At 37.8% G+C, this 13,592-nt stretch overlaps 1 protein-coding gene and 1 non-coding gene across 2 annotated transcripts in view; one reads left to right on the plus strand and one right to left on the minus strand.

The window, feature by feature from the left end:
* Positions 1–826: 826 nt before the first annotated feature.
* Positions 827–13,592, minus strand: part of LOC126455718 (uncharacterized) — a 38,701-nt gene continuing 25,935 nt past the window's right edge. Inside the window, exons 4-8 of the mRNA XM_050091487.1 lie at positions 4,807–5,043; positions 2,928–3,023; positions 2,713–2,832; positions 2,462–2,545; positions 827–1,312 (exon numbers count right to left, since the gene is read on the minus strand). Of these exons, the coding sequence (XP_049947444.1) occupies positions 1,100–1,312; positions 2,462–2,545; positions 2,713–2,832; positions 2,928–3,023; positions 4,807–5,043 (750 nt within the window). The 3' untranslated portion in view covers positions 827–1,099. The remainder of the gene's footprint in view (positions 1,313–2,461; positions 2,546–2,712; positions 2,833–2,927; positions 3,024–4,806; positions 5,044–13,592) is intronic.
* Trnae-uuc (transfer RNA glutamic acid (anticodon UUC)) lies at positions 6,761–6,832 on the plus strand. The gene has a single exon. It is a non-coding gene; the product is annotated as a tRNA-Glu (tRNA).

Consider the following 13,592-nt stretch of genomic DNA (forward strand, 5'->3'; position numbering starts at 1 on the left):
TTACAAATGGTCTGTTAAGATGTACAGTATGGGAGTTGTAAGAAATTATTCTGATGACAAAATACACTGAATCTAGTTATTTTAGAATACCCACAATATAATTTTTCCAGTTAAATATTTTATCATGTGAATTTATTGAGCATGTTCTGTTTTTCCTAGTGTAATAGTCCCAAACGCATGTCACCTGGTTCCTGGTGCTGGGTTAGCGTTTTCTTGGATGTCCTGTAACCATTGAAATTATTGCAGTGTAGTAATGAAAGTGAGAGGATTTGAGGCCAAAAGCTGTGGAATGCCAGTCATAATTTCCCTGTACTGAAATCAGATACTCTCTGTAAATCATATCAAGTAAGCTAGTCATTTGTTGCATTAATGCTGGAAACATCTAACTTCTGTTATAGAATGATTCTTGTTGCAATGGCATAATTTCTCCCTTCTTATTTCATATGCTTTCCCTTATAATCTAATGTTCTGAATTATTTCCACAGTCCGTAGTCTACCATTCGACCAATATCAAACTTATTTTACTGAATGAAATCTTACACATGCTGCAGTATCTCCAAATAATATTTTCATAATGAGTCATAAAAAAATCTTTTATTTAGCACTTGGCCTTATCAATTTTGTTGTGTATGTTTCATTGTCAACAGCCTGACTGGTGCACTGGTAAGAATTTAACAAATGTGCCCGTGCTACACTTCACAAATTTTTATCATGCCCAAGAATTTTTATCATGCCCAAAAATTTTATTGTCATAAAAATTATGAAAATATTTTCTATAATTAAATAAGTAATTATTTTAATTGAAATAGAAGGAAAACAACAATAATTATTTTTAAGGTAATATATATTTTATTAAAAACAATAATAAGCAATTAAACAATTTTCATTCATGAGCCAATGTTATTAATGTCACATTGTAATTAAGGAATGAGAAAATGTTTTGTGATTAAGTGATAAAATGTGGCTCATGAACAAAGTTTAATTACACTTTAACAGTTGTTTGTTCAGCATTTCCCCCTGACGCCCTAGGCATCAATTCTTATTAGAGAGCTGTGCCAATGTGGATCATATCCTGTTCAAGGAATTACATGAAAAACTTTTATGCTACAGAATCAAAGTCAGTTCCATCTCCACCATACATGAACTCATACATTGCAAGAGCCATGTCTTCGTAGTCATCCCTGTCAACTTCTTGTGCAGATGAGAAGGATCGCAGCTCACCACCAGACATACTGTCAACGTCAGACATGTCATCATTCTGACTGTACCTCTCTCGCACATCCTTCATGACACACGCTTCCAGCTTCTTGTGCTGAAATAAGAGTTATTGGTCTTATTACAAATTTTCATCAACATCAGTTGGTCAATGTCTTCAGAAGACATTGTAACTACATGGAGAGCCATTTGATAAAAAGACTCCAGTTTGTGAATGTGCAGTAAATTACATGGTAACATTCAATGAGAGTGAAAAAATAGTAGAATGGTTACAAATCCTTGTTATTAACGCAGAAAATGATATTTCTAAATAAAGCAACACCCCCTACTTCATAGTAAACATTACTGCGAAACAAAAGACAGTGTCAGTAGGGTAATAATTATAAAGAAACATCAGAGCTGGGTCAGAAGAAGCAAAGCCAAGCTGATGACATACAAGTGGCAATAAACGTTAAATAGAACAAAAAAGATCAAAAGTATGGAAGGTAACAGAGAGGGAGGAAGACATGGATAGAAATATACCAAATTAGGAATCCTAATATAAATAGGTTACGGAATTATTTATAAAACAAAAGGACTAAGTGTCGAGGAAAAGCATTGTACCAATATATTGAAATTTTCATGGATGCTTCATTGATGAGCACAAAAGATACCTAAGGAGAAGCTTTGACAGTCATAAGAATTTTTTGTTACTCACATTAATATGATTCTTTGGTAAATTGTTCATTATGTGAAGTATAAGATGGCTTCATATTTCAGATGCTTTACCACTATACCAAAAGACATAGCCTATATTCACACCCTTCATGTGTGTAACAGTTCACCAACACACAGTTTTATTAACAGTAGATGAAATAATGAATATGATTCAAAACTTTCTGTCAGTTAGTTTATTGTAATGTGTCAGCTATTTCATATGTATCATTCATTAACAAATTATTGGATTGACAGGCATGCAGAAAGACACCAAATTGCTGACACCGAGATGTACACAGCTGTGTTACTCTGTATGCAAGGAAATCTACAGTGTTGTGGGTATCTGGTTACAAGTCAATTCTAGTTTCTACAGACAACAGTTCTGCAAGAAAAAATAAATAATATATGTGGGTAACATGGAAGATGATGAACTGGTAGTATAACATGTGCTGTTGGATATGTGCCCAGAAAAAGAAAGGAGTGGATGATTCATTAAGATACAGTAACTATATTTAATAGTTTTTAAAATATACAGGCAGTAGGTACGCACCTTGTAACATCTGAAGAAAAACATTGGTTTTGCCAGTTCTCTCGATAAAGGTAATTTATCTCTCTTTGTTTCTGGTACACATTGCTGAAACAAAACACAGCAGTTCAAAAGTAGCCTAAATGATGAACCACAGTGTATTTAATTCAGTTCTAAACTCAAATATGGGTCTGAAGTAATTGAGTCAATTTAGCAAACTTTCACTAATTGTATACGCCATTTTTACACCTGAATAGTGAACAGTCAGTACTTACAGAGAACTGCTTGCAGTATTCTACTCCATCTACCATGTCTTTCTTTAGTTCATCATTGATTGGCAGTTGATTTATCCTTTCAGTTATTTTTGCATAGTTGGGTTCAAGGTTTTCGTCAAGCTAATCCAGAATGAATATTTTCATTAGTTTTTGTTGAAAACTACTTCCACCGATGCCATTTCATTAATTTTATTAATATTAAATAAATTACTTACATATCCCAGTTCCTGCATTACACATGTTACGTTCTTGACTTTTCCACTAATCCTGGATGTCAAGGTTTCTAGCTGTCCTCTAAGATCAAGATCTCGCTGAAAGAAAACAAATATTCATTGATTTTAAAATCCGTGATTGGTTACACATATGCAGACAGTTATGTTATATGGTTTCTGTGAGGAAAGAAAATTTTACAGGTATTTTTCAGGATAGTAAATAATGTAGTCAAAACTACTCTCATTTTATCCATGAGAAAGATACCAGTTTTGAAAAGCCCATTCCCAGACTTGTACTTGGTAAGCTGATTGTAAATAGATGTAGATGAGTTATTAGAAAAGTTAGGAAATCTTAAGTTCTGGGAAAACCAGAAATATATGTCATGGAAACAGAATAAAAAATTTTGACCTTTTTTTAAAAATTTAATTCGTTTGTTTTCCATCCTTGACACCTGTGAAACTCACACTTAAATGTGCATGCCAGCCTCATCCTGTACCAGACTGCACAGCATTCTTTGAAACACACAAGCAAACATTGGGCTCCAGCTTCATTACTGAGACCATTTGAATATAACATCTCAGTTATAGCATTTCACTTAACTCTACAATATGCGCTATTTGGCTATAGTTTGTTACCTTCAACCTCGGCATATCTTTCACGTCTCTCTCATTTTCTTCATCTGATTTTGATCTTTAATCCTTCACTGAAACAGCTTCTCATCATTACATTGTGCTTTTATCATACATTCCCTCACTTTATGTCTTGTAATTGTGTTTTCCGTTCCCCTCTCTGTTTTATCCATCTTGTGCATGTATTACACATAATTGGTTTTCCAATGTTATTTCTTCACTAACAGTTCATTCAATTCTCAGAAATTCAAATCTCATATTTACTCCTTTGTATTGGTTTCCCTGCTTTTCTCTGTAGAATTCATAAGTGACGTATTGACAGTGAGTTGTGCAGTTGTATGGAGCCATAAATGTTTCAATTCTCACCCTGTTTTTGTTGTTTTTCTAGCTTATGAATTTGTTGTTTACTTATTTTTTGTTTGCTATTGATTTTATATACTTAGAACAGTGCAGTTGACTTGGATTTGATGCATGTAGCTGCAACAGTCTAGTTCATCTTGTTTCATTTCTTCAAGTATGAAGAACTACAAACAGACGTCTACAGAAAGTAGTTTAAGACTCATGGACCATTTGAGTAATATACCATAAATTGTTTTGATTTAGTAGTCATTGGATGTATCCCTTTCTCTAGGTGAAACACTGATAAATTAGAGACACTGGACAAATAAAAATGTGACTTGGAATTGGTTCATTCATGACTGTTTAAAATAAGGATTTATGTGCAATATGTTCAGAAATGGATGTAAGTTATAGATTTACTGAACATTTTTCATTCGTTATTGGTGAAATGTGAATGACTGTTTCACTGCAACACAATATGGTATTCTCAGAAACTTTGTAGCAGTCTGTGAGATCTATTTCTCATTGTTTGTAATAACAGTTCATACCTCCATACCTTCACAATCCATTGTAAAGTGACACCTGATGGTAAAGTTCAGGTGGGTGCTTTGTGAGAAATTAGAATCACAAGTTGTGTAAATGCTTTGCATGAAATTTAAACACCCCCCCCCCCCCCCCTCTCTCTCTCTCTCTCTCTCTCTCTCTCTCTCTCTCTCTCTCTCTCTCTCTCTCTCACACACACACACACACACACACACACACACACACACACACACACACACACACACACACACACACACACTCTCACTCACTCACTCACTCTGTGCGTGTGTGTGCGTGTGTGTGTGTGTGTGTGTGTGTGTGTGTGTGTGTGTGTGTGTGTTTTCCACTTAAAATCGAGCGTTACACTTACTGATTTGCGCTGGTTGATGGCACGACCTTGTGGGTACATGTCTGCACTTGGCCCTGTGGTGTAGTAACCTCCTTGGTAGGCAGCAAATTGTGGTGTGGGAGGCTGATAGTATGCCAGATAGCCAGGTGGTGAGCTGAATGCAGCCTGCGGTGACCAAGCAGTTGCCGCTCCAACTGACTGGCTGTTGGGATAGTAACTTGGGTACCCAAACGCTTGTGGAATCTGTGGAGAGGTTTGCTAGAAAAAAGATTAACTTCAGTTACCTAATTTGCTTCAATTTGATGGCCACTTCCTAACTGTAAATTATTAAAATTTTAGTATTAACTCATTTATTCTAAATAATGAAAGGTTTCTATTTTAAATAGCCATCTTTTAATGTCTGGTACATAATCTTCTGGTGTGTAATTTTCTTTTGGTGGAAAGTTTGTAATTTGCAAATATTAATATTTTGAAGTCAACAATAGATACCTTTATCCAAATCTTTGAATGCATATTTGCACTGTAAAAATTTAATGTGACGTTTTAAGTAGAGAGGAGGAAGCTTTGTTCATAATATTTCATGGTTTCCATATTCCTATCTATTGCTCGTTACCTCTTCAGTTTGATGGAGAGAGATGCGTAATGTTGATGGGTTTATTTAGATAGTATGAGGAATTATCAAGCTACATTCAGTGAGATACTTTACAAGAGAGCTGTTATACAACACAGGAACAGATGCTGTTAAAATTTTGAGAACATTTGCTTCTCTGGGAGTTTTGAGCATTTCTTTTCATTTTATATTTTAGCGACTTTGGATGTTTATGTTACGGTGGGGTGAAGATGCTACACTCCCATGTAGAATCTGTGAATGACAGGAGTTAAAGAGAGCAGGCATACAGTTCTCTGCATCAAATCCTTTGTAGTGACACACATAGTAAAAATGTAAATTTAGATGTGTTCCTGTCACATTAATTTTTTACTCTATGTTTTGTCATTGGTAAATGATGGAGATTTGTGTAATGTAACCCATTATGCTGATGCAGTCTGGCAATAGATTGTGTTTAGTTTTATTATATGTGAGAATTTGTGCTATACATTCGGTATTTTATTAGACTTCGTATCATATAAGTGCAAAATTTTGTCACGTGCTATTATCTGTGACAAATAATATATTATTGTGTATGGTGTGATATATGGATTCTAACGAACTGAATCGAAAGTAAGAGGTAGTTGACAGCAGCAGAAAACAAAAAATTGCCAAACGTGTAGCTTTAGATTTGAAAATATAGATAAAAATTGCTCAACTTCCCCCCCCCCCCCCCTCCCCATTTCAAAGTATTGTTGACTATTCTTTCAACTCTGATGCCAGCAGCTATAACAGTAACAATGTTACTAGCTGTTTTTCTAAATTTTTTGTGATTGGCAGATAATCCGATTCCATGATTTCTTGGTGTTGAATGTTGCCTGTTGCCTGTTGCTTCCTTCTGACTTTTTAAGTGAGAGATTCAGTTCGTATTGACCATAAGGTCATGAATATAAGTGTTTTTGTTTTATTGTATACTCATAAAACAAGAAAAATGAGGAAAATTTTTTTTATTGCGTTTATGTCTGCATTCCATTTCAGTAATAGAGCTTAGTCGTTGTTTGCCTCATTAGCAAAAGATATTTTTCCGCCGCTTCCGAAGCACCAATACGAAGAAAAACAAAAAAGAAATTACAGAATATGTGAAACAAATACCCTAACTTAAAAGTAAACATGCCAAGAGATAAGTCATGGACGATTTATATTTGTGATATTGTCGTAACATATTTGAACGAAATTTATCTTGTAGTTACTATTTATACTGATTAAATAGAATTTAGGTCAAATTACAGCACGCAAGGCATTTAAGCATTCATTCTTTAGGTATTCAGTACATACTACGCAAGTACTTACTGATTGATATATTTTGCACTTATTAGTATTGATCGTGGCTCCCATGTGGTCTAGTGGCTAGGATAGCTGGCTTTCACCCAGCAGGCCCGGGTTCGATTCCCGGCATGGGAACAAATTTTTATCTTTGCCGTTACTCATTAAAAGTGATGCATATTCCTCGTGGCATGAGTTCAGTTGCATCTGAAAGTGTTATGGAACAAAACATGCTACCAAACATTGATTAAAGAAGTAGAATAATATTAGAAATGGTTGCCATGAAGAGCTATGGACCTAGTGCGTACCACAAGACAAAAATGAGGAACAAAGAGATAAAAACGAGGAGGAACAAATAGACAAAAACAAGGTCAGGAAGTTGCCAGAACTAGTGTGAGTAGGTTTTCGGGTGAGAGAAAGGGTGAGCAGAGAAAGACAAAAACCATGAAACTACTGCCTCAATCGCAGATTTAACGCTTGACAATGTCTCACAGAAAGTTGTGTTGAGTAATACATTAACTCATAGAACAAAGAGGGTAAGAGCGTATGCCGATGATGTGGCGGTTGTACTGAGAAATTATGATGATATTACCACTTTAGAAATTGTGTCTGGAGCAAATACCAATAAAAATAAAAGCAAACTTTTAAATTTACGGGGCTCACCAAATAACGCTGACCTCTTGGCCACTGAAGATGATATTGGAGAAATACCTCAGGACAAATTCAGGGAGTCACAAGAGTGTATGTACACCATAATACAAACCAAGTGCAGAGGATAAAATGAATCCGCGCAACTGCTTCCGTTACCCAAACTGATAACCAGCAAGTTTATGTCAACCAACACCAAGTACCTGTGGAAAGGAGAGGTATTCAGTGTAGACACATGAACAGCCACTCTGGATCCCAAAAACGGAGATTTAGGATTAGTTGCCATAAAAAACAAGGCCTCTGCACAGAAGGACCACAGTTATTTTAAAAGAAAATGCAGACAACATTGCAATTAAATTATTTGAAATTCCCAAGCTCAAAAGTATCCAAAGGTCGGTAGATGTGCAAAAAAATAAACCGTTGGCTACTGCATGAAAGGGCGTATTTTGTGGAAATAAGGTCTCTCAACAATGAGATCGCTACTTCGCAACGTATAACGTCCAGAGACGTATTGCACAGAAAGAAACATGAAGGGAGAAACAAAATAGAAAGGAAATGCAAAAATATCGAATGGGATGTATGGAAAAATATCGACATGGGCAGTCTTTCGTGTGAAACATGTACAGCATGGTATAGAACTGTAAATAATATAGTCAACATAAATGAAAGGTTAGGTTTAAATGTGCCAGCAATATACAAAACTGGAAATGGCTCAGAGAAGAGCTAGCTTTTCTAATAAGATCTTCAACAGGCCTATAGGTACCTATAATGCTCTGCAGGTCGCAGGCTCCATACCTTCCCCATTTTAAAAAACAATGTCGTTCATTGGTTCATGGGGTAATATTTGAACTACGTCATTAGTGATCTGGGAGATGACAGTAAAATTGAATTCCACATATGTATGAAGTGCAAATTATATAAAATTATGAAGTGCTCAGGTCACAAAAGGAACTACAGAAACATACTTCCAATTGTTTTTGAAAGAATGGGTATAGGATAACAGCAATAACTTTCAAATGGAACGAACAGTTCTATGAACAGATGGATGGTGTCGCAATGGGGAGCCCGTTAACCCCAGGTGTAGCGAACTTCTTTATGAAAAAATTCGAGGAGCAGGCATTGGAAACTGCGAACAAGAAACCGAACATCTGGTTCCACCACGAGGATGATACATTTGTTCTGTGGCCGCATGGCAGGGAGGAAATGGATTGTTTTCACAAACATCCGAAACGGCGTCGGTCCGAAGATTCAATTTACGAAGGAGGAGAAGGAGGCAGGCGGAAGATTAAATTCAAAATAGAAGGTTGTGGCTTGGGTCGCATGGTTTACAGAAAACCTCCGCACACAGATCGTTACCTGCAGCGGGATTCGAACCACCACCCACAACAAAAGCGAGGCATCATAAAAACGTTGGCGGATAGAGCAAGGAAAATTTGCGAACCAGAGCTGCTTGACGCAGAATTAAAACATCTCACCAAGGCATTGTTGAAAAAATGGTTCAAATGGCTCTGAGCACTATGGGACTCAACTGCTGAGGTCATTAGTCCCCTAGAACTTAGAACTAGTTAAACCTAACTAACCTAAGGACATCACAAACATCCATGCCCGAGGCAGGATTCGAACCTGCGACCGTAACGGTCTTGCGGTTCCAGACTGCAGCGCCTTTAACCGCACGGCCACTTCGGCCGGCTGCATTGTTGAAGAATGACTATTCGTTCACTGAGGTGAAAGGAGCGTTGATACCTCAGGGTAGAAATTATAGCGATGCTCAAGTGCCAGTGAAAACGAAAGTTTTCCGACCATTCGTTAAGGACGTGACTGACTGCATAGGAAAAATCCTAAAAAAGTGGAACATCCCAGTAATCTACATACCTACATGGAAGATACAAGGTCACCTAAAACTGGCTAACGATGCTCGCCAACTGCTGGGAAAAGCTCGTATTTATAGGGTTCCGTGTAATTGGGGAAGATGTACGTGGGTACGACAAAAAGAACCGTCAAAAAACGACTACAAGAGCACAACGGCAATTGCAGAAGAGGGGAGACAGGAGACCACCACATTCATTTTGATTGGACTCAAGTATTGGCAGCCACAAGCCGACACAACGCAAGGCAGAAGCCCATAGAGATTGTAAACACCCCAGGAATCTCAATAGGAAGGAGGAGGGCGTGAAATTGAGTGACATTTGTATTTTGGTGCTGAAGAAGAAGTCGTCCACCATGGGATGATAGTAACAGCGAACGACGCTAATTGACAATGACCAATTGTGCTCGCGTATTCAAAACGCGCGATGTCACGCCACTGCGCGGAAGCGGAATGTTGCTGTAGCCATTAGCGAGCCGGAGTGTGAATCGGACATTCATCAAAGCTACGATCCCTCTTGAAAATGCCCTCCGCAGAAGGGGACGAAAAATCGGGTTTTAAAGTGAAATCCTTTAGACCACGGCATAATAGCGCGGAACATTTTATTTATTGTGATACCAAATGTGGTCTATACGATAGCTCTTTACTCAGCAGGCCAGGGTTCGATTCCTGGCATGGGAATAAATTTTATCTTTTCCGTTACTCATTAAAAATGCTACTCATGCTTCATGACATGAGTTCTGTTGCGCCGAGTAGTTTTATGTGCTGCTGTTATGAAACAAAACGTTCTACCACACAGTGGTTGAGGAAGTACAATAATGTTAGAAATAGTTGCCACGATGAGGTTTGAACTTAGTGCTTACCACAAGATGAAAACGAGGAAAATATAGGCGAAAACAAGGCCAGGAAGTTGCCAGAACTAGTCTGAGTAGGTTTTCGGGTGAGCGAAAGGGAGCAGAAAAAGACAAATGCCATGAAACTACTGGCTCGATTGCAGATTTAACACTTGACCATTTTTCACAGGAAGTTGTGTTGAGTCATACATTAACTCATGGAACAAAAAAGGTTAGTCCAGCAAATTTATGTTTTCAGAGCTAAGTAACAAAAAACACGCAAAACTGTTACTGGAGGGGAAATTTTAAGTGCTGCTGTAATGGCAAATACGAAGTTGAAATTTAAGTGGTCTGTATTGCTATAAATATTACTATGAAAAGGTGCCATACCATAGATTAGATGGCCGCCACTTTCTTAACGGAAAATGTTATGACGGGTTCTTCTGATGACGCGCCTAATAGTAATTGTGAACACTTTACCAAATTGACAGGTACCCAGTCTGTCCTTACCAGATATTGCAAGCAACAATTTTGTTGCACTCGTTGTTTTGTGTTGGTGTGGCTGCAAGCCAAAATAAATGTTATCCAGAAAGAGGACATCGTTCTCCGGCAAAAGGGTATGATTCCTAGAATAGCTGAAAATCGGATAATACGACTGTGGTACAGGGAATAACAACAACTTTGTTAACAGAAATATCTGTATGTCCATTTTATAAAAGGCTGTTCAAAATAAAATGTCAAATCAAAACACCTTCAGCAGTCTAAATTTTCAGTTTTATGTGTGCGACTAGTTTCAGTGTTACATCACGCCATCTTCAACAGTCTGCAAGCGATGATCGAAGGGATCGCTGTGTTAAGAAGAAATTTATAGATAACAATGACTAAATGCTGGCCCCTGTTTCTAGTGGACAAGAGGTGGGATTCTTCCCACACGTCGGCAGAGGCCTGAAGAGGGCGTAATGTAATGCTGAAACTTGTTGCACAAATAAAATAAAACTGGCAATTTATATGGATGAAAGTGTTTTGATTTGACATTTTCTTAACAAAAGCATGTGTTTTACCTTTATTTGAGGTATTTTCGTCTGTATGATTTTGTGAATTTTGGCTTGACACGCAAGAATACACAGTGATTAGCCGTAACCTTATGACCACTGCCCACCGCGAGATTGGAGGCCGCCTGGTGGCGTTGCGGGCACGTGAGACAGTAAGGAAAGCATGTAAGTGGGGCAGAGAGGAATGGGAACATTGAACTATTTAATCATATTTATTTCGTCTTCGATTATACTTTTAAAGTATGTGGCTGAAGAGAGTAATGATTGTACCGCTGGCAACCTGCGGCCCATATGGGGGAATTTAATGGGGAATCATTCTAAAGAAGATACGAGTTGCAAATGGGGGAATGAAACGGAAAGATAATGTTGTACGGTAATTGTTTGAACATATCCTTGCCAGGAAGATACGATTGCTTTCCATTGACCCTAAATAATGAAAAGTGTGAGGTAATCCGCATGAGTACTAAAAGGAATCCATTAATCTTCGGTTACATGGTAAATCAGTCAAATCTAAAGGCCGAATATTCAACTAAATACCGAGGAATTACAGTTACGAACAACTTAAACTGGAGAAGAATATAGAAAATGTTAACCATAGACTTCGTTTTACTGGCAGAACATTAGAAAATGTAATAGTTCTACTAAAGAGGCTGCCTACACTACGCTCGTCGTCCTGTTTTTGAGTACTGATTCGCGGTCTGGGATCCGTACCAGATAGGATTAACGGAGTACGTGGAGAAAGTTCAAAGAATAGCAGCAATATTTGTATTATCGCAAAATAAGGAGAGTGTCATTGACATGATACAGGATTTGGGGTGGACATCATTAAAACAAAGGCGGGATCTTCTCACGGAATTTCAGTCACCAACTTTCGAATGCGAAAATACATTGCTAACGCCAACCTACATAGGGGGAAACGATCATCATAATAAAATAAGGGAAATCAGAGCTCGCACGGAAAGATACAGCTGTTCGTTTCTTCTGCGCGCTGTTCGAGGTATTGGAATAATGGAGAATTGTGGTTAAGGTGGTTCGATGAACCCTCTGCCAGGCACTTAAATATGATTTGCAGAGTATTCTTGTAGATGTAGAGTGCTTCACGGGTTTCCATAGAATTTTACAAATTGTTTTCGTTGGTATTATAGAACTAAACTGCGAGCATTCTACCTGTCGCCAGAAACATCGAAGTTTCACCTAACCTCTCGTCGACTGTGATTGCCTCTCTTATTAACGTATTCTGCCTCTCAATTTTTATCTCGTGTCGATATAGATAACCTGTTGTATGGTGCAGGACTCATCCGATAATATTTGATGAAATCTTTCGGGTCCGTGGTTCTCATTTCAGTCAGGAAAATAACATCTGAGCAGTCGCTTCTTATTTCCAACCACTCTCGGACCCGTTTCTTCTTGTTCGTTGTTTTCTGTTGCTAGCAAGCTATAGTTAATATAATTGGAGCACACGCTTTGTTTTGGATGTTAGATATCTTAAACTTTGTAAAACTACGTTGTCAACTGAAATTTTGGCCAGTGTCTTTGATGGTGTGAGGTCGCTTCAATATCGGGTGATTTAAAAAGAAAGAACAGGTTTCAGTTGTTTATTACAGACGAACTATAAAAGATAGTAACGCATTGCGCATGTCATTTGATAGAAGGTTCAAGGTTTAGACACAGCTGCACTGTTGTTTGTTTGTAGCAAAATGGCGCGAAGTCAAACCATTGTTAAACTGCTATGCTTTTTCCGTCGTCGATTCACTAAGAAGTCAGCACAAGCAGGTTTATGATTCGCATACAAAACGCTTGGACGTTGGTTGCATAAGCGAAGAGAAGAGCACTGGGCGGCCATGCACGTCTGATGAAAATGTCGAGTGTATAGTGTGAGTTACACAAAATATTTCCGAAGCGATGTGCACTAACGTTTTACTGAACATAAAGAAGGATGTAAGTAACTTAAATTAACTATGTTCACAGATTATGTAAGTGACAATGCCTGCAATGTTCGAACTATGGAACTGTACTTGCTTTCTTACTGCAGGAATTCAGTACAGAGTAAAGGGGCCTGAACACTTTCAGTATTTACCGACAATACTAGTTTGTCAAACCTTCAAAATACAGGGTGACTCAAAAAGAAAAACGGATTTCAGTTGTTAATTACAGGGAAATTATAAAAGCTAGAGACATATGCATATGATGGTGGAAGGTTCAAAGTATTATGTTCACACAGACACTATAGCGCACGCTCAACATGAGCACCATGATTTGCTCGAGAAACATCCCGGGAATCAGCAGGTCCCTGTTTATTGAATAGACAGCTTCAACGACTCATCATTTCGAATGAATCGACGTTTCGTCCATTGGGTAAAGTAAACCGCAATAATGTAAGAATTTGGGGGTCACAAAATCATGGCGCCATCGCCACACATAAAAGAGATGCATAAAAAATGACGTGTTTTGCGCCGTTTCACAAAATTTATGGACCTTTCATTTTTGTGGAGGAAACTGTG

This window comes from Schistocerca serialis, chromosome 2 (assembly GCF_023864345.2).
Source record: "Schistocerca serialis cubense isolate TAMUIC-IGC-003099 chromosome 2, iqSchSeri2.2, whole genome shotgun sequence".
NCBI classification, from domain to species: Eukaryota; Metazoa; Arthropoda; class Insecta; order Orthoptera; family Acrididae; genus Schistocerca; species Schistocerca serialis.